Source organism: Acipenser ruthenus, chromosome 13, assembly GCF_902713425.1.
Source record: "Acipenser ruthenus chromosome 13, fAciRut3.2 maternal haplotype, whole genome shotgun sequence".
NCBI classification, from domain to species: domain Eukaryota; kingdom Metazoa; phylum Chordata; class Actinopteri; order Acipenseriformes; family Acipenseridae; genus Acipenser; species Acipenser ruthenus.
In genome coordinates this window covers 24,726,546-24,748,558 of record NC_081201.1, presented here as the reverse complement: position 1 = coordinate 24,748,558, position 22,013 = coordinate 24,726,546, and the positions used below count along the sequence as shown (strand labels likewise).

General features: G+C 37.3%; 2 protein-coding genes across 4 annotated transcripts in view; one reads left to right on the top strand and one right to left on the bottom strand.

The window, feature by feature from the left end:
- Positions 1 to 457: 457 nt before the first annotated feature.
- On the bottom strand, positions 458 to 17,329 carry LOC117418069 (kinesin-like protein KIF11). Its single transcript, XM_034030639.3, has 23 exons — positions 17,110 to 17,329; positions 16,626 to 16,724; positions 15,982 to 16,114; positions 15,796 to 15,893; positions 15,108 to 15,186; positions 14,550 to 14,735; positions 14,246 to 14,370; positions 12,516 to 12,606; positions 12,184 to 12,426; positions 11,685 to 11,780; positions 11,471 to 11,559; positions 11,152 to 11,239; positions 10,105 to 10,293; positions 7,841 to 8,048; positions 7,256 to 7,428; positions 5,547 to 5,672; positions 5,241 to 5,399; positions 5,012 to 5,151; positions 4,131 to 4,410; positions 3,146 to 3,368; positions 2,772 to 2,926; positions 1,682 to 1,795; positions 458 to 1,338 (listed from the first exon to the last, which is right to left on the bottom strand). The coding sequence occupies exons 2-23, from the start codon at positions 16,697 to 16,699 to the stop codon at positions 1,210 to 1,212; spliced, it is 3,198 nt and encodes a 1,065-aa protein (XP_033886530.2). The 5' UTR covers positions 16,700 to 16,724; positions 17,110 to 17,329; the 3' UTR covers positions 458 to 1,209.
- A 2,428-nt stretch (positions 17,330 to 19,757) lies between these two features.
- Positions 19,758 to 22,013, top strand: part of LOC117418117 (insulin-degrading enzyme-like) — a 39,921-nt gene continuing 37,665 nt past the window's right edge. The window contains exon 1 of one of the 3 annotated variants that reach the window (XM_034030729.3): positions 19,758 to 20,102. In XM_034030729.3, coding sequence (XP_033886620.3) covers positions 20,017 to 20,102 — 86 coding nt within the window. In that variant the 5' untranslated portion in view covers positions 19,758 to 20,016. Of the gene's footprint in view, positions 20,103 to 20,170; positions 20,263 to 22,013 lie in introns of those variants that run through there. The other 2 variants (XM_034030728.3, XM_059035799.1) reach the window with 2 other exon arrangements.

The following is a 22,013-nucleotide window of genomic DNA, read 5'->3' as shown; positions in this document are numbered from 1 at the left end:
GTAATCTGCTTAATTTATTTCTGTCATTTGCAATTGTATGTATATTTATGCCCTTCCACAAGCTTCCCCAAAAGTTGTTCTTCGTCCTTTGCAGTGGTAGCTTGATGGGTTTGTATGTGTGAAAATCAGATACAAGTAGGCCAGCGCCTCTGGCGGTAACAGGCTACCTCACATGTCAAACGTAATACACATTACAGTCATACAGGATTTTACATTACAGGTTTTAGGGAACAGCTTTTAAATTACCCCGTAGATATAGCAATACAAATCTCTGATTTATCATTTATATTTTACTCAGTCGAGCACTTGCTGAGTGCAGCGTATGTCATGCAACATTGAGCTCGCTGTTCGATCGGCTAGTGCGTTGCCTGGGGACAGTTCCTCTGAGCTTCAGCGACCCCTACTGTCAAGACTGAATAGGTGTGGCTGAGAAATATTACCAAGAACAAAGCAAACATCCAACTATATATTTTATTTTGTAACCCAGGTAAATAGTTAAAACAAAACAAAGAAAAGGTTTAATTTATTTTCAGTGCAGGTGTCCTCTCTGTACAGTGAATACATATATATAAAAAATTATATATTACACAGCGAGAATACAACAGAAAATGTGTTCAATTAATTTCAAACTAACAGATTATACAACACAACAGAAACCAGGGTGTTTGACCTTAACATTATAATAATCTCACTATAAAACAAATGTAACCATTAATACATAAAAGGAGGTGAAAAAAGGAAATCATTAAAAAAAAAATTAAAATGTAAAATACTGTGTTATACAATGCATATTATATGAGACACCCACATTTGTTTTTAACCAACCAAGTACAAGTTTCAGAATAAGCATTACAGTATTTGACAAGTTTGTTTTGCTCATAATGACCAAAACAGTTAACTAAGCTAAAAATAAGGAAAAAAGCACCCACAATGGGTCTATGGTAGCTATCTAAATAACCAGATCTATCTCTTTAAAAAAAGTCTACAATTCAATTTAAAAAAAAGTACTTAAATTTCATTTAATTCCAGGCTCACAATTAAACGCACAACATCAAGATTTTAGAGCAAATTATATTAGTTTCAAGCAGGACGACAGAAGACTAAGAACACATGTAAAAGAAAAAAGTAAGTGTAAAATACAGACAGAAAAAAAGACTAAAAAATAAGATAGATAATCTCCTGGAATAACTAATTAAAAAGCTTCCTTCTTTAGTTCTGCAGCCTGAGAGGTAATTTAGACCTGGTCATGGACCGTTCCATTGGCTCTGATGTTTTTGATTTATCAAGCAAGCTGGTAGATGCTTGGTTTTCCTTTTCTTTTTTCTGATTCTTCTTGCGCTAAAAAGCAAACAAAACTATGTCAGTGCCACTCACATGCCCTGCAATGTCACGAACAAGCAGTACACAATGGTTTTCATTCAATGGTGTACGAAAAGTCCTCTTTGGAGTCCCTACTGCTGCACAATATGTACTGAAATATGAGTTTGTAGTATTTATATTATAACTTAAGTCCTTAATATTGAAACAGTAAAACAAACTCACACACAAAAAGGCAGAAACTACAAGCTCCAAGAACATTTTACTTTTAAAAGCCTTTTTCAAAAGTCACAACAGTGAGCAGGAAAGGCATGAATTTCTTCAAATCAGAGGCATATAAAAGAAACACATTAACTGCTCTTACCGAGAAGAAAGGGGCTCTTCCATTCTCATAGCACATTATACTATCATCGACACAGGACTTTTCACTCAACACGCTTTCATTAGAACCATTTATTGCATCATCTTCCAAGGAGTCCTGAAACCAGTGGAGGGAAATAAACATGCATTAGAAAATTCACCAACAGGAATCATGGCGTTTAAGTTATTATTATTTTTTTTAATTAGTGTCCAATTATTTTACCCCCGATTTTCTCCCCAATTTGGAATGTTCAATAACTTTTCCCCCTCAGCGCAGCAATTCCTCACACAGCTCAGGAGAACTGAAGGTCCAGTGGGTTCTCAGATCCCACAACCGAGCCAGATTCCTCTTTTAGACCCAGGAACTTGAGCAGATGTCAGAGAGCTACCGACCTGTGGAGGACAAATGCCTGCCCTGTAGGTGTCCATTTTTGAGCACACTGGGCGTCCGACCAGCAGAGTTCGCTGTAGCGTGATGAAGAAAGTCCCTGCCTGTTTTGCCTCCCTAACCCACGGAAGTGCCAGAGAGACACTCCCTTTGCAATCCCCAGCGAAGACTAGCAACGTTGCACAGCTAAGACCCAAACCTGCGCTGTATGACTCGTCCTGCACACCACACGACTGTGCTTTTACCAGGCGAGTAACTCAGGGACCAGCTATGGAGCTTAAGTTTTATGATTCATTGTCTTTTTTCTTCTGACACGGCAGGGAAGGCAAGACATTCAGGATTAGATCTGCACTTTGTGCATATTGAGATTGCTTTGCCACTGCCCGGTCCCATGTCAGACTGGGTTAATCCAAACTGACCCTCAAGGGTTTGGTGGCTTTCACATACAAACAGTTGATGACATACAGCACCAAACCATATCTGGAACAGTGAACTGGATACCAGGGGGGGGGTTGTCAAACCCCTGAATGGCAAGTAAAGCGGTCCAATATTAAAAGCTTTACAGGGTGATTATAAAATACTTACTGAACATGGGACCATATAGAATTTAAGATACAGTAGGATGCAGCTTTCATTCAGATAGGGTGACTTATTGCTGGATTCAGTTCAACTTCTGACTTCATTTTTTAGAACCGTTTTGACATACCTGATCAACTTGCTCTTCCTGGACAGGCTCAAACGTATTAAAAGCAGCTTGCAGCTCCTGCTTCTCTTGTCTAAATTGCTCAAGCAGCACATCCCGTGGTCTGGTTTTAGAAAAGATCCTTGGGTAGCGGAATTCTTTGCGCTGTGGAGTGCTGCCTATAAATTGAATATAGACGTGTTCAAAAACAAAAACTTACAAACCACCTTAAAAAAAAAAAAAAAAACCCAAAAACATAATGGTCCAAGTACAATTCTTGTGTTTACAATAGTTGTAATTTTGATTTAAAGAAAAAAAGTGCAGGTAGGTCACACAGGTGTAACCAATTCTTTAACCCACCCCCATTATCCATGAAAATTCATAACCATTTCAAATACCTGTTGGAACATCCTGCTTGAGCTCCTCCTGCAGAAATCTTAAAACCTTTTGCAGGCCTTCCTGTGCCTGGTCCCCAAGCTCAACCTTGTGATCTATAAGCATCGCCTTATCACTCCCAACCTGCTCCACAAGGGCACTCAGTGCACTCTCTGCAGAGCCTTGCTGCCCTCTTATCTGATCAGTCACCTCGGCAGATAGGGAGTCGCAACTCCTGACCACATCCTGGAGAAGAGAGAAAAAAAAAAAGCAGAGAATGGTTAATTTCAGCATAAATAGCACTTATGTATTTAACAACCACATATCGACTAACAATTAGCTTTTGGCAGTTCTGCAGATGCCTTTTGATGGTTGTTAGGCATCCTGAAAAATATTTTAGGGGGGTGCTGGGGTGACATTTTTGGGATGTGACAAATTGAATGCCAGGAACTTAAGGCTTTTGTATAGAGCATCAATTTTCTCATGTTAGCAGGGTTAAAAAAGAACCCATTGTACAATAAGGGAGAAATCTAATACGCCCAAAAAATGTTTTAATTCAATTGGCCATACACATTAAACAAAATTACTAAAAGTGCTTTCAATACAGCAGCTTGGTTCTGTCAGCTCCTGTTTATTCAGCAGCATAGCCTGTGCTCAATGCAAGTTGACAAAACCAAGTACTATAAAACATAAACCTAAAAAATAAAAAAGGGAGAGAACGGTAAGAGAATTTCACTCCGTAAAGAATTGCTTCCTCTTAGCACACCCCAGTCCTGCCCTGAACACTCCTAGCCATGCAGTCCAGGCACCTCTCAAGCAAAGCAAATGAGTTGATGTTTAGTGGGAGTTAAGAATAGACCGTCAACTTGTGAAGTTCAAATAACCGCCATGAAGCCTAGCCCCAAACACACACACAATGTTAGGTAGTATATTTGGAGTAACTGTGGTAACCTCTGTTCTGTAGCCACACCAACGTTACTAAAGCTGTAAATAATAGCTGAGAGGTACCTGCTGTAAATTCTGAACTGAAGACCTGTTCCCATTCAGGAAGGAAAGCTGCCTGTCTGCAAAAGACACAATGTTGGAGTTTGTGGAGCTGCACCATTTCTCAGTTTCTTTGCTCAGGCTTGCAACAGAAGTACTCAAGTGTGTGCAGTATCCAGTGGACTCCTCTATGACTTTCACCCCCTCGCTGGATGCCTGTCGGAACTCTTTAATCAAGTTATCTGCCGAGGACTCAAACTTGTTTTGCTGAGAATTAGCACTCTCCACTGCATTTGTACAATGCCTGTAAAGAAATCAAGAAAACAAAAATTAATTTGTTTTAAAAAACACACAAATGAACCCACTTCATTTTACTGCTTAATATTTCAGTACCAGTACCCTAAATTACACTCAGCCACTAATTCAGCAAGTTATTTGAGTAATTTAGATCATGTCCTGTTTGCCAAATGTGAATCACTATTTTAGAAGCAGTTCAAACAATTCCTGAATGGTAGTATTATACAATAAATTTGCTGCAGTAGATGTTCACAGGAGTGCTTAACAAAAAACTAAAAATCAATTTTCTTAATTCCTATTAGCACGGGCAATATTATCACCGTTCAGTCTTTTCTTCTGTTGAAGATATTTTCGTTCTTTGCATAATGCAGACATTTCACAGTGCCACAGGTAATAAAATTCTCTGTAGAGATTTTCAACAATATGGCATGTCAATGTCTCAAAGTTTGTTTCGTGGGTGGACAAACTTCATATCTATTCTCTTGCCTGATATTTGTGTGTGCAGAGCAACCATTGTGATGTACTATAAATAATATTTTCTACCTACCCTTTGCAAATGCATGCTTTTTTTATTTAGTATATTTATTTATATAATGTACAGCACTTACTGCTCCATGGTTTGCTGGAACGAACCCGTTGAAGCTTGCAGTGCTTCAGTCTTGTTCAACACACTTTTAAAGTTCTGTTGAGTCTCCACAGCCAAAAGATTCAATTGATTTTGTAGACATGAAATCACTTGGGATATGCCCTACAAAAAAACAAACAAATGCATAAATAAAAAAAAAGGAAAAAAGGGATACTGTTAAATAAAATAGAGTTGAATATGTAGATCTAAACCTCTGTGTGCGTGTCATTTGCTTTGTTGACTTTTTGCTTCAAAGCATTATGCTCTGCCTGAAGAGAGGTCAGCATTGTGGCAGTGTCTTCACGCACTTTAGTGAGAGCCTGTCCATGTTCACTGAAGAACGTGCTCATCTCCTGTTTCATGGTCTCCATCTAAAAAAAAAATAAATAAATAAATAATTTAAATTCTAGTGCATTACACTTCAACAATCAAGTAATTATTTAGGACTAACAAAAGCAAACAAAAAAGACCCTGTGATCTAATACACTACATCTGTTTAATAAATACAAATGTCTCACCTTTTCTGCCAATGCTGAATGACTCTGCAAAGTTAGTTTCAGATGGTTGTTCAGCTGCAGTACAGAATTAATTCCAGGCAACAGCCTTGCTAGAAGCATTTCCTCCATTTCAGCCTTGTGCTCTTCCTAAAAACACATTTAAAGTAGCATTTAGTAATTCAGACAAGGACCATTGGACTATCCCTTTGTTAATCACCAGGCCTAGTTCAAGAATCAAGATTGGCTTTACTGGGTTAATGCACTACCCTGTGTGGACCAGATCTCAAGTGCTCAGTGTAAAGCAGTCTACATCACACACAATTCACAGAAAACATATTTTCATTAGGTTAAAGGTTACATTGTGCATCATTGCATTGTGATTGTGCTACATGGCTACTGGTCAGCAAAACAGTTTTTGAATTAAACAAGTATTTTACAAATATACATGCCACTGTTTTAAGTGTAATATACAGGTTCCCTATCAAGTACAAAATCTAACCATTACCAAATGGGTATTTATCCTTAAAGACCATAAAACCTGAATAGATATACCAAAGCTGCACACAGTGCCTGTGACGAAGTCGGGCCCGCCCGCTAGGGCAAAGAAAGGACTACTGGCACAATATCGTTTGTGCCATTTTTCCTTTCACCGGACGCGCGAGAGAGAGAGAGACACAGAGAGAGAGCTACGCACAGAGAAGTATCACTTATATCTGACTTTGATTGTGTTTTACAGTTAATGCGATTTAATTACATGTTTAATAATATGTAATTATACGTTTGTGCACTCAGCCATGGTTTTTCATTAGTCCCCTAGCAGCCTTTGGCCCTACACGAAGCTTCGCCGTCCTTTCACCGGGAACGAACACCTTTGTTGGCTATTGTATTCTCTTAAGCTGCTAAGCTTCGGTGAAGCTTAAATAAAAATGTTTTTTTGGCACCGTACCGCATGTAGCGTGAACTGTACCGTACTGTACTGTGTGCATCTACAGTGCTTGTACTAGTGTACACTGTAAGGCTATACCGTGCAAGTTTCATCTGCACATACTGTACTAGTGTCTAGGCACCATGCAGATATTTAAAAGTAACAAAGGCCAAGTACCATTCTACATTACAGTGGTTACTAGTACTATAGATTTACTGTTATAGAAATTGCAGCAGAGCAGTTGTTTGAATTTACACCACTGCTGTTTTACTATGCCTGGCTTTCACTCTTGATATGTCTGCAAGGCAGGTCTCCCTATGGAGGACAGGCCTGGCAGATGCGCTGCCAGTTTGGGTCCAGAGCATGCCAAGGAGGCACTCGCAAACTGCAGCTCCTGCGAGTTCGGTGCGTCTTTTTATAAACGCACGCTAGAGAAGAGAGTGTCTCCCAGGTCTATAGAGCGATCTTTGTCCATTCCATCTGGACAAGTCTCGCCACCATCCTCAGCTCAGAAAGAGAGGGTTGTATCCTATTTCGGGGAACGTTCTTCCATATTCAAGTGTATTCTCTAGATACAGGCCAACATGACCATAGTGAGACATACGTATGTATGCAGACTTCTCCTATATCCCATTGTATATGCATTTTGAGCAGTCGATACAGGATTTTCTATAGAAATAAAATTCCCACCATACCTAAAAGACCAATAATAATTACTAACCGATCCTCAACACCTAGAGAGGATGGTCCCTTCAGGGCAGACTTGAGGCACTCTCTGTGTCTGGGATTCATCAGCCTAACTCACCATGCACTTCTGAAGACTGCTCTTTGCTTCTTCACACAGTGACTCCTGCTTCAGCATTGCGTCAAGACTTTTTGCTACCTCAGTGTCGACCAACTCTTTGGCACTCGTAAAAGACTTGGCAACAGTGGATAGCGTACCACTGAAGGCTGTTGCATTGGCATTTATTAGATCACCTAGAACACAAAGGTTTTTAGATTCAGAATTATGCATATTTATAGTGTACATTTGTCCTACAACACTTATGTAGTAATAGTAGTAATGCAAATAATTTTGTTATAAATTAACCCAAGGAGAAACAACTAGTTAGAGTGGCAGTATTTAGACCCACCATCGTTTAGAGCATTAAAATAGTAGGATTACATTTATTTGCAATATAGCACCATTGAGTTAATTTTTAAACAAAAATGCTTTCTGGTGGATATTTTCAAATTGTACCTTTGATAATTACCAGCTGTTAAGGTGAAGTAGTGGATTCCACCTCCCTAATCCGCAGCAGTGGCAGGACCCATGTGACACACCTGCCATGACAGTCCCCTAACCAGAGCTGAGCAGCAAGCACCCATTCCCAGATTATCTGAAACTTACCAACTGAAGTGGTGTAGAACTCAAGCATGCCCTGATGCTTTAGGCTCTGCTGTTCAACAGATTTCTGCATTTGGTTAAACAGGCTGTCCATTTGAGCTGCAAAGGACTCCTGCATTTTGGCATTGTGATGTTCAACTTCTTTTTTCCGATCCAATTTGGCATGCAGGCCAGATACATCTTTGGTGCTGACATCAACTGTGGTTAACAACTGAATAAAATAAATACAAGACTCAATTTAAAATAGTTTATATACATTTATAGGGCTACTGATTTTCCACGATCGCGGAATTAGACAGAATCGCGGAATTAGGCAATGGGAACGGAATTGGCATTTTGGGAATGGAATTCTGCTTTGCAACTTTAAAAAATTAAAAAAATAAAAAAAATTTAAAGAAATGTACACAGGTCTTTTACCGCTGTTATTCTCCTATAAAAAATAATGGATTGCTTTAAAAACTACACTACCCAGAAGCCCAGCGATAAACATTTTTGTATGCTTATTGGGATCATTGGATAATGAGAAAACAGGTGGTTTTGTGGGCGTTACGCTGATGGACTGTCTGTCTCTGTTGCGGCGCTGCCTGTGTGCTGTGTGAGTCGAGTTGTTTAAAAAAGCAACTAGCTGTCTTGAGAGAGTTCTATTCTGTGGAATCATTTTAGAGTTATATATACAGAAAAGTAAAAAGTAACTGAAAAATGATCAACCACCCCACCCCCCGATTGAAAAAAAACCTAATTGAATTTATGTATTCATTTAGTTATTGCAAATCCGGTACTCCGTCAGCCGCTCAACACAAGGAAACACGGTGGTTGAGGTGAAACCTTTAGTTTTATAACTTATTTCTAATTTATCATTTACTCTTTAATAATACTATGTACTCAGAGTGATTCTTTGTGTTTTTACTAGTGTTGCTATAAACATGGCTCTCTCTCCTCTAGCTAATAAGAACAGAAAATGGTGAAAATTGTTGATTCAACGAGTGGACCAATAAATACTTATTTATTTTTCCAACTGTACCGAACGCAACGCCAATGTGTTTATTGTGCAATGAATGTGTCAGGAGTTAAGGAATACAATATGAAAAGGCATTTTGAAACCAAACAAGGGGCTTTTGGAAATACGTATCCAGAGGGCACAGTAGTTAGAAGCACTGATCTCTTCTAAGTTATACTATTAAGATGTTACATGCATTTCAAAATGTTTGTAATGATACTTCAAAATTCTCACTGTTCTGTTATTAAAGTACTATTCACATGGTAAAATGTGTAAGTCTTGTTCAATATATGAACATTAAGTTATATAATATTTATTATTGCTTAAAAATGTACAGAGTAAAATACTGTGGCCCGCCTACTCCTAACTTTTTTCCAATCCGGCCCCCTTAAATTTAAAAAACGAGTTGAAGAGCCCTGCTCTAACTAAGGCAACTCTATCTGTCCAAGGTATACGAGAAACACATGCAAGCAGTTTTACAGCAAGTACTGCATAAAAAAAGTCTGCGTTGTTGCAGATGAATCTGCAGATGGGAGAGATAAGTGTCCTGAACATTGTATTTAATTTGTAATTTTCTGAAAATTGTATATTTTTGTAATAATGTCCTTCGTTTGACTAGTCTGTATGTTGTAATGCCAACAATAAGCTGTTTTTTCAAAACACCTTTATTTGTTGACTGACCTACAGTACATTGTTACTAGTGGACTGCTTTAAGACTACAGTATCTCTTTCATTCGCTATGATTCCAAAAGAATTCCACACTTCTGACTTACCTCTCAAACTATTATCCACTACATGATATAAACCCTGCGCTATCTTTTGTTTCACCTCGTCCACAGACATTTTTAATATCATCAAGCAGACATGATAAAAGGATCTTGCGACGTATCAAACAAGCGGCAATACAAACTGAGAACACTGCTTAGGTCAGCTGACTCCTCCTTAAATCGCCTCCTGCTTTGGTGCAGGAAATAAATTTACTTTCTAATACATTATTTGGGAAAGGGTTACAGATGAGTACGCTGAAAAGGACAGAAAACGTTTTTTTGGGGATTCAAAATTCAGACCCGAGTCTGACCTGAAAACTACATTTTTTGACCCGCACCCGAACCTCAAACCGTGGTTCTGGTTCACATTTTGATCCGAACCAGACCCACTTCTGCGGGCCAGGACTCTACCCCAAGCCCCATCCCACCCTCTCTATTTGTTTTTGATTATGTTCTATGCTTGTACCTCCAAGCGGTTGCACCAGTAATAGTAAAAAACTAACCTGGTGCGCAGTTCCATATAGCTCCTCTTCAGTGGTCTTCAAGGCTGAGACAACAAACACCTCCTCAGACAGCTTCTGCTTGGTCTGCTGCAGATTGTTTTGAGTCATCTCAAGTTCTTTTTCCTTTTCTTGAAGATTTGAGGAATATTGCTCGAGCTCCTTTTGACTATCTGTAAACAGCTCAGAAACCTAAAACGCATTAAAAGAAAACGCTTACAACACGTACTATAAAATACTGCATTGTAGGATTTTATATATTATATATATAGACACACACATATAAATATATGGGTTGTTTTCCTGTAACTCACTGAAGAGGCCCATCTATTTTTTTTTATAATACATAGATACCCTTGTGATGCTAATATAAAAAAGACGAGGTTCAGCAGTACAGTTATTTTTTTTTTTTTTACATATTCTCATTTTGTTGATCATTAATGTGTTGTCGAGTGATTGAAAACTAGACATTTTGTGTTTGAATTGAAAGTGATGGTCTCGAGGAGTCGAATGGGTTCAAGTTAAAATATATTTTCCTCTAGAGGAATTATCACTTTGACGTCACTACTGTGGTATTATGCCTTTTTTTTTTTTTTTTTTAAATGGCTCAGGAAGTAAATATGGCCTTCAACCATATATATATATATATATATATATATATATATATATATATATATATATATATATATATATATATATTTTTACTCACACACAAATATACAGTTTTACACCTATTTTGTCTCCAATTTAAATGCTATTTCACCACTAACCCACATACTGGGCCAGGATGGCAAAAAAGTCATCCACTGTTACCACTATACATTCAATCGTTTACAGAATCTAGAACCAGCCTTCTCCAGTTTGCAGGACTCCTGCAGCAGTGTCTTTACTTGGTGAGCCACTGGGGACCCCTATAGTTTTATTTTCTTTCACGCTAGACATCACTTAATTCTCTGTGCCATGAATTAAATCAATTCACAGCTTGCTTCCAGTATTATGGAACTGTTCATGGTCCAATATATTATGCAGCTTTATGATTTAAAAACGTACCCGTTTAATTTCTTCTTCCATGGCAGTAATCTTCTCTGTGAACTCAGAAATCTGCTCTTCTTGGGTTATTATTTTGCTGTTCATAGAACTGGAATAAAGTTGAAATATATTAGCCTCGTAGAAGTCTTAGAATATTTTCTTTTGATAGTATTAGCTATAATTATTCCCCACGTGTATATGTAACCATTACCTTTCAACCTATTTTAACTTATTTTTAAATGTTGTGTTCATTAAAACAAACAGCACTGGTGGTGGTCAGGCACACTGTTGGCAAGTACCACAAAGCTTCTTTGTTATAATTTCTACAGTGGTTACTCACTCGTAGTTTTCAGAAGAAATATAAACTCCGTTTTTCTCTCGGGCTGCTGAAAGGTCACGTTTAAGGCGTTCAATTTCCTCAGTGTATTCCTACAAATTGACAATGAAATATTCATCATTAAAAACCTATTGCTTTGTTTGACAACAGTTCCTAGGAAACAACCTGGGTGAAAATGTAGACAATAAATAGTTATTTTCAAACAGTGGAAAATGACCTTAATAAGTGTCCTCTTGGTGAGTTTCTGGTTCACTTCAGGCTTGTTCATAATGTTCTTTGCCCGGTTAGCATAATCCAGTGTGCTCAAGGTTTCCTGAAAATAAGGCAGAAGGATTACACATTTCCAAAAAAAGTATATAAAACCTTATTTTACAGAAAGAAAAAAATATACCACCAAGCCAAATAAAGCAGTGTGGTCCAACCAATAGACACCGAAGCCAAATATGGCCCGTAGAGCTTCCTTTCAAAGCAACGACCTGGGATCTAGGTTTGCATTTCTCCTGCTTTTTGTAAATCAGCAGGTCTCTCGTCAAACAGCTGTTATAAAATGATCTATCCCTTAACAGAAAATATATTTACAAAACTACATGCAAATGCATTTCTATTTAAAACACCAACAAATGTTAGACTTAGTATTCGGTATAAAAATACAAGGCAGACTTCTCAGGCACAGAATTACTACAACATCCCAGCAATACAATATGCATACCACATACCTCCAGATTAACAGAGGCAGGGGAAACAGTGGCAATGATCGAGGTCTTTGTGCGCCCTCCAAGAGAGTCCTGAAGGATACGAGTGAGCTTGGATTCTCTGTATGGTATGTGAGGGGTCCTCTCCACAAGGGCTGTGATCACTCTGCCCAGAGTTAAGAGCGACTGGTTGATATTACCAGCTTCTCGTGCCCTTTTGTCCACAGCTCCGGAGCGACCAATGTTCTCACTGCCGGCAAGATCAACCTGAAGAGAAATAATGAAACACTGTACAGCACAACACTCTACAAAAAAGAAGAAATATCAGTATATAAAACGATGCCATTTACACTTACCAAGTTCAGTTTGCCAATTTTGACAAGTTCTTCTCCATCAACTGTGGTCTCCCTCATGTGAATTGTAATTGCAAAGACGGAGTGTGAGCGGCTAAAAGACATAGGAACAGTGATATAGCTACACAGTGTAAAGTTTATTAAATCTTATCACTGGGGTCTATAAAATCTATAGTAAATTCTAACCACATGCAAAGATGTTTAAATTTAAAAGTTCTTACCAATGGGGAGTTATTTAACACCCACAACTGTAAGCATGCATATAGTAGTAAATACAAGAAACTTAAGCCCCTTTCACACACAAATGCTGCTACTGAGCCGTCTCAGAGACGTCAAAAAAATCATTTAAAATACCCACACACAGCACGAAATTGCGCAATCAATGGCGGTACAATACCGTCATAACCCTTTCACACAGCCAAAGGGATCATGCGAGTACAACTTTCAAACCTGTCAGTCAACAGATTGTTTTCATGGCAATGGAATCCAAACAAAAGTAGAATAACGTGGTTAAGCTACATATATATATATATATTATTGTCTATTATATACATATAATACCATATAATACCTTCAAATGTTTTGATTCAAACACAGGCTCCCTTGAGAAAGATATGTACAACATATCGAAACGTTAGAGCAGCTGGCTCTTGGAGCTAATTTATATATATATGTGTGTGTGTGAGTGTGTATAATGTATCCACTCTACACAGGAATGTTCACGTGCAAATAACTAGTAACCATAACCTATAGACAGGTATATCAATTTCTTATCTTTTAATGAATGGCGCTGGAGAACTGCAGAGTACTGTAAACTTCCCTGTGCTCGCTTTGTCCTCTCTATTAATATGTATGTGTAGAATTGAAATACAAGTATTTAAGTGGGGAAGGATTATTATTATTATTATTATTATTTTCATTCAGCCGTCTGATACCAACTGCAGGTGTATTAAATTGTAGGCTTGTCAACCATCACAAAAAAAAGTTCTACTTATTGCATATACTGTCAACAGCTACAAAAAATTGCACATGCGTTGTTATATATATATATATATATATATATATATATATATAATCAGCATGTTGTTTCTTGTTTGTTTTGAGTTTCTTCTAAATTCTCTAGAAGTCCCCTAAATCACATTAACTGGATTTTGCGCAGGATCTGTGCCACCAAATTCTACTGCACAGTTTAAAGTGCCACATATGTTTTGCAGCTGCCACTCCAAAATTGTAATTTAACAATTCCTTAACTACTACCGGACTCCAATTACTACCTTGTTTTTGATCAGCCATTGTATTTGAAAAACATGAAAGCGTGCAACACCAACGACAAAATTACCCAACAAGTCCGTTATACAGTCACGTGAGATGTCGACCTTCAATCCTCGCCCACTATAGTGCTTCAGTGCCGGCATAGCATTTCACACAGGCGTTAAGACAGTTTAGAGACAGTATAGGCAATTCACACAGACCAAAATGCAGCATCAGTGCCTGTTCTGAGCTGTCATAACTCGTCTGTGTGAAAAGGGTATTAGAAAGATCTCATTAGACATGCCAACAGCATTTTTATTTTGTTTGATAAAAACTTGGTTTGCTTAAACAAAATTAAGAACTTGAAAGAGTCACAGTGTGGACCGAGATACAAGAGGACCATCACCACGTAATTAGTTTCTATGAGTACTCATTATGATTCTGCACTACATAGCACAATTCTGAAAGAAATAAGCGAGTACCTGGAGTAAGCATTCATTAAGGTTGAAGCAGTCTTCCTCTTAGCTGCACCACGCTCCAGAATCTGATAAACCTCATACTTGTTATGTACAGAAATCTCTTCCAGTCCTTTGATAATAACACCCCTCTAGAAATAAAATGCATTGAAGATATGTTATACAAATCCCCCTTATCAAAAGTAATGCGTAAACTTCTGAACTGGATGATGACATCTAACAACTTCATCATATGTACAGTAGTAAATATCATTGGATGAAGTCAGTAGGGAATTGTTTAACAATACCTAATCAGTTTTGAAATTCCTACCTTATTACGAGGATCATCAAACATTTGTAGTCTCTCGTTAACATCAGTCGAAGGGCTCAGCAAGTCAAAAAGCTCTTCGTTGTAAATCTCTAGCAAGGACACTTTGACAGAGAATTCCGTTCCATTGCTAGTCAGCTTCTCAAAGATCTGATGCAGCGTTCGAGGAATGATACCAGCCAGAGGATCCTAAGAGAGGGAGGAACAGGAGAAAATAATAAAAGGTTTTAGGCCACATACATTGTGATGCAGTATAAAAAGGTGCGAGGTATATTTCCATGTTTGCATAGAAAAATGATGTAGTGCCCCATACAACTTAAGGTTGTTACCTTCACTTCTACCAAATATTTATTTCCTAAGCTAAAACCAGTATACCAAAGTTAAACATAACTGTGGGGAAATGCAGCATTATCCAATAAATACCTTTATTAAAAAGATATTGTTCAACAGTGGTCTCTGACCATTGCATGATTCAGCAGGCATGTCAATAAAAACTGAAACAAAACCAACCTGCTACTAATGTGACTACTTAAAAATAATAATAATAAAAAAGTTACTTGCCTCTTCCCATGTAAATTCTTCATTGGGAGACCTTTCACCTTCCATTGTGAAGGTTTTTCCAGTTCCAGTTTGCCCATATCTGTATTAAAAAAAACAAATTATGGATGCAAGACCTGGACCCTCAATGCAAAAATGCCTAAAAAATTAAACGACTCAACGGAGTATGGAAAGATGCATGCTGGGAATAACAAGAAGAAACAGGAAAAGGAAGGAATGGATAAGCACGCAAACAAAAGTATGCAATGTTATTATAAGAGCGAAAAAACTGAAATGGTAGTGGGCCAGACATGTAACAAGAAAAGACCATCGCTCGACCAAGGAGATACTAGACTGGATCCCAAGAGATATAAAGCGACCTCCAGGAAGATGGCAAGATGAAATTAGGAAACACGCTGGAGCAACGTGGATGAGGGACGCAGCAGACCACGTGGATGAGGGAAGCAGAAGAATCTTGGGGAGGCCTTCATCCAGCAGTGGAATGAAAAAGGCTGAAGATGATTTTATTTATATATATATATATATACTGTATATATTATAAACACACACATATAGTAAATAAATGTATTAAAAAAGAGGCCAGGCAGCATATCAGGTTAATGAATGTAATCTGGGTGATCTCTCCAGCACAGCATAATTATTATGTGCATATTGTGCTCCAATAACAAAATAAATGTTTCCCAATACTTACGCAAACACTGTACAGTTGTATCCCATGATAACTTCATCCAAAATGGGAAACACCACACTGCGGTAAACTTCAATTTGTTTTGCAGAAGGCCCAAATACCTATAAAATGGGTGACACTGTTTTAGAAAAAAGCAATCTGTCTAAAGTAAATAAACCAAGAGCATATTGTGCATGAAATTAAATTTACCATATCAAAGGTGTAAGTTTTCTTTGGCATTTTATCACCAACTCCTCCTGTGCGTACAAGAATTTCTTTTCTTCCAGAGTCACAGTCCATAACACTATAAGATGATGCTTTGCGTTCTGCATTGTTGAAAGGTCTGGAATTTAAAAACATATAAATGTTGATACTTCAAATTGCTCCAAAGGAAAATTATTTGTAAAGTATGACATCAGAGGATAAACAGAGCTTCGTGTTTTAAATAGACCATTGATATTTAACCTGAATTGTGTTTTTTTTTTAAGTTTCATGTCTCTTCATCATAGATCTAGAACAAAACCACTGATGGCACAAATGTCAAGTTGAGCTCATTTCTGACAGTCAGAGACATACTGTATTAAGATTTCTATAGACGATAAGCATGTAGCACAATTTGTTTTTAAGGATTCAACTGCTTAAAATTGCAATCCCATTTAATGATTTTATACTGCGTCACTAATAAAATTCATGTTTCAGTTCAGTTATTTCATGTCTAGTCAGACAGTGTATGGGCAATGGCCATTTAATCGAGTCAGACTAGGCTGAGCAACTCTGATGTCTACGGCATATTAAGTTGCAGGACATTAGCATGTAAAACAGCATTTAAGAGAAGACATGGGATAACAAATTACCTGCATCTTACAACGACCTGAATATTCTTCCCCTTGTCGTCCTTTTTACCAACAGATATATTTTGAGAAGACATTTCTGGTGTTGTCGCTGAATAGAAACTACGATACAACGGAAAGACGATGCTTAAGTTATATAAAAACCAAACAGCATACGTTGTTGCTGTTGTTGTAGAACATTAGGAAACTGGTTACATGTGCTTTTATAGAGAGAAAACAGTATTTATTGTTTCATTAATAATGTGTATCATGCAACAGTGAGCAGAATTCTGCACATATCAAAAAGGAACATAAAACTACTTAAACAGCCATTTATTTTTACTATTTTTTTTATAGGATTACAAACATATATTCTTCCTGCTGTACCACATACATACCAGGTTAGTGCTTTCCTGCCACAAGAATACAGTACCATACCATTTGACACGTATTTTGCATTTTTATACTTAAAAATCGCTATAGTAGTAATTTTATGATATTTCCTTACCTTCTATGGAATGCGTATCTTCAACCACCTCTTGGCCCCGTCTATTAAAACCCCGATAAATATTTAAATTTGTTGCTATATATATTTTTTAAGAGCTTTGCAATCCCTGCCAGTATTACTGAACCTTACTGCAGTTAGAAACTTTGAATACCGCGCTTCCTTCGTTTCTCAGCCAATGGCAGATCCACAAAACAGTATTCAATACTCTGATTGGCCAGAGGGATGCAAGGAACTTGTAGGATCATGGGAGTTTTCGTAAATTTAAACTCAGATCTCAGCGCTGCTGATACAAACAAGTAGTGGTGTTTTTTTTTCTTGTATGGTATTTTAGATATAGTGACTGTTCTTTCTTGAGTTTGTTCAAGTGAAGCATTAAAGTGTGTTTTCGTACATATAGATTCTAATAACACTCAGGTTTTCAAATCTTTAAAATAAACTGCACTTAGACATTAAATACAATTAACAATAAAAATATAAGTTATAGTTTGTCACATACTAAAAAAAAAAACGGTCTTAATTGCTTAGACAATTAATTTGTTTTTATTTATTTAGTAAATTACTTAAAATGATCATTTATTAATGTTAGGCTTGTTCTCCATTTACTTAATCAATTTAACACAGACGATATTAAGCTTCCACTTTACAGTCCCCAAAGGATGTAGCTGAGAAAAGCTAGACCTCTTGAATGGAGCTTGCTCCTGTAAATACTATGCATGTTCCTAACGAAACGAGGTATATTAGCGTGGACATGAGGTGTATTTGCATATGCCAGTATTTGCACATTTCTCAAGATGAAGATCTTATGGTTTAAATTCAACGTTATATAATTATAATTTGCCATTTCGTCATCTGTACTAATACGTTGTATAAAGTGCGCATTTGTTTTTTTAATATATTTCGTAGGTATTTGTTGATCGTTCCCTTTATGTTGAGCGAGCACTACCTGTTCATGTAATTTTACTGGGAGGCCCTTGGAGTTCAGGCTCTGACATCCAGAAGCGGCATTTGCTGCCTGAGGAGCACAAATAATACCGATTCGTTTTTTAAGTTGACAACTTGCAGGGCCCGTTGTTGTAGGCCAGAACTGTGTGTTTGGACCCGGAACAAGCAAGTCCAAACGGCTTCTTAAGTGGGCAAGAATCCTATAACAGACATGTGTCTCGTGTTTTGTATTTTATTATGAATACTGAAGCTTCATTTTAATGTACTAGTCAGTTTCAGATATGCACATTAGACTGGTACGTCGTCACTTCCTATGCTGCGAGTCAGTTCCAGTCCAGTGGGCAAACTGCAAGAAGAAAGCAACAGTATAAAGCCAGGGTATTCGTCTATAGATGTTCCTGAAAAATCAGGCATATGACACACACACACACACACACAAAGAAGAAGAAAATAATCATACTATGTTTATCAGAATGAAAAGGGGTCCTGTGATAATGTTGCTCAAGATAATTTGAAATAAGAACATTTAAAGTATTGGTTATTACTTAAAATAGACACTGGGGAGTGAGTAACTACAAAGAAATCAGGTATAGGCGATGTCTAAGTATTATGCTATTCTGCTCTCAGACAGACCGACATACATGGAACATACCAAATTGCATTTGCAAATTCCAAACACTCTTTACCTTCTGCTTTCAGAAAACAAACTGAGCAACCCTTTCTGAGGTTTGTGGCATTATACTTCCTGCAATACCGTATCTGACGTGCGCAGTAACTTTGCATGTGGCTTATGTCTGGTGCCCATGTGATTTAAAATGAAAGTCACTTGTAAATGACTTAGAAATGCACATTGAAAATTAATATTGATCGGATTGCCCTATTTAAGTGAATTTCACTGCAATTCACTTCCAAAGACAAAGAGCCAATGACAAAGTCCACGTCCTCTGTCAGAACAATCAACCAGAGGCGCTATTTTGATGGAAAGAACTGTGTGTGTCTACAGATTACACCATATGCGGGCAGCAGTGTGGAGTAGTGGTTAGGGCTCTGGACTCTTGACCGGAGGGTCATGGGTTCAATTCCCGGTCGGGAACACTGCTGTTGTACCCTTGAGCAAGGTACTTTACCTAGATTGCTCCAGTAAAAAACCCAACTGTATAAATGGGTAATTGTATGTAAAAATAATGTGTTATCTTGTAACAATTGTAAGTCGCCCTGGATAAGGGCGTCTGCTAAGAAATACATAATAATAATAATAATATGCATACCTACCAAAAACATGTGTTCGGCAATGAATGCTAAGTTGTTAACAACAGATCTTAATGCATATTTGAAATCAGGAACAGACAAAGCTGCCTACTGTATACGGGGATTTTAAACAGCATTTTAGTGCATGACGTTTTTCACCAAGTGATGTCAAAACATTGGTTATTAAGTACAAGCATACGCAATAGCAGTGTGTACTGTTAATGGAAGTCGAATAATGTTTTCAAATAAGACATAATGTACTGTAGTTAGGCCAGTAGTAAACCAAAACACAAATTAAAGGTTCCACTACATAACGATCAGCTGAGCAGTGAATGAAATGCTTCCCAATTAAAAGGATGTTGTGCCATGACTGGCGCCTTGTTTTGCTAAAGCCCACTGCACCAGAACTGGCAAGCTGTTACAGACGCAGCATGAGATAACGTGATGACAAACTCCACAGCCATCTTAATCGAGTGCGACACAATCCACCCATCGTTTTACTTTGGCAGAAAACAGCTAAATTCAGGGATACACAATCGATGCGTCAAATTTGGACGGAAATACCAGGGGCTATTAACTTCACCAAAATAGCAAAATTATAATTTTACTGATGCCTCGGTTTCGGGTTTAAGCGGTTAGGTATCTGTTGCTTTTGCCTGAAGAGAACATGGCGCTATGTAGTTCGAGAGGTTCGTTTTTTAATTCACTTGGCAGACTATGCAGCAATGTGTTAACCGATTGATCCAGATTACCACACACCTACCGATCCTGAGAAAATATTCACATATTCACCACGTTTTGGGGTAAGTGAAATGCTAAAAAAAGACGGTGATATTTGTTGCCCTTCGTGTGTTGAGTGTGGGCACTTTGGATAAGTCCTGTCCATGTCTATCGTGAATCAGCAGATAGTTAATCTATTCGTTGCACCGTGGCACGGTGGGGAAAATAAAACAACACATACCGGTATTTATCCAGCTTTTTATTACTTGTGGGGTGTTACAGATTCATTCGATTGTGGTTTTTTACGCAAATTAAAACTAGATTTAGTGTTTAATCTTTTTTTTTTTTTTTTAAACCAAGCAAGTAAACCGTGTCGTGATGTGATTAGTACACACTGATACACGGCCTATCGGTATTTCATGATTTTGTTGGATAACTTCCGCGACAAACACAAGTTTTAAAAATGGAAACACAACATAAACTTGTTTGACTGTTGAATAATTATGGTCCTCAATTATTATTATTATTATTATTATTATTGATAGTGTGCCAGGCCTAAAAAAAACACCTGACCTTAATCGCCTTCGATGTTTTATGTATAAATAACCTGTAGGTAATATTCCAATGAAAACAGGTACCGTAGGTTCAGTTTTAAGAATCATTTTTTTACTTTTGTCCCGTTTTTTCTACCTGGCTGAACAAACGAGTTGGTTAGGCTTGTATTAAATGTATACCAGTATAGCCATAACAAGTATATTCTAACGGTAAAAGTTTTCAAACATTTAAAGTGCAACAAACAATCTGTATCTTAATCCCGTGCTGGACTTGGAACGTTACCAAACGGATGCAATTGTGCTGTAAAGCTGATGGAACAGGAGCTACTTTTTCAGGAACAGCGGCTTGAAACTGGTTCCAGGAGACTAGTTTGAAGCCACCTTGCCGTATCAAACTACTTTTGATTTTTAATCACCGGGAGACTTGCCAAGTTTAGCCAATAAAAAGGCTGGAATTAATCACACGACTATCGTTCTGCCCCCTCGACCCCTCGACTGAGAAATAAATAAATGGCGTCTGGAACCCAGTTGTGGGATTCTGTCAGAGAATATATTTATTGATTGGTTTCAAGGTACTTTTCTATACATCCATGTGAAAGAAAAAAATCTCTCTTCAGTAGAACTTTTACAAATAAATGTTTTTAAACTGTACTTTTTAAATTATTAATTTGTTTTCTACGAACAAGCACAAATCCGCTACCTGGCTATTTAGGGAATCCTTCTGTGTCATATTATACGTTAGTTCAAATCATGTGATAAATACTAGACATATATGGACTGAATCAAGGGTTTTCCACAAATATAAACCAATCACAAGTATTGGTAGTGGGCTTATTGGCCTGACAATAACACAAGCAAATCCTTATTAAATGCGTCACCTTTGTCAAACGTTCATTTAAAATTACTCAGTACATCACCTGACTGCAATTATTTTGTACCATTTTGGATGTACGTATTATTATTATTATTATTATTATTATTATTATTATTATTATTATTATTTATTTTGTTATTTTATAATGTGTGTTATTTTATTATTATTGCGTACATTCGAAATGATAAGAAAATAAAAATAATACAGGACTGACAGTTCTTTCATTTACCAAGTGCATGCAGTCGAGTAATGTTTGGCAAATTATTATTGAATTCATCACCTTTTGCGAAAGATACTAATTTAAAATAAATTACTCGATACTAATTTAAAATAAATCACTCAGCAAACATCACCCCACTGCAATTGCTAAATGAAAGAACTGTTAGTATTTTTTTTTTATGATTTCGGATGTACGCAATAACAAAAACTGAAATAATTCCATAATGTGTTAACAGTTGTATTCTTTATTCAGTAATTATGGAGGCTAAAAGAAAAAAGATCATGTTTCGACCTTAAGCAGCCGTCACCAGCACACAGTTGGTTTTCTAAGGGTATTTTCTTTTCTT

Coding starts and splice junctions, on each gene's coding strand:
- LOC117418069 (XM_034030639.3), bottom strand. CDS start 16,699: ATGTCTTCTCAAAATATATCTGTTGGTAAAAAGGACGACAAGGGGAAG. Junction 14,736..15,107: donor AAGAATTTACATGGGAAGAG/GCAAGTAACTTT, acceptor TCCCTCTCTTAG/GATCCTCTGGCTGGTATCAT. Junction 4,411..5,011: donor TTCCAGCAAACCATGGAGCA/GTAAGTGCTGTA, acceptor ATTTCTTTACAG/GCATTGTACAAATGCAGTGG.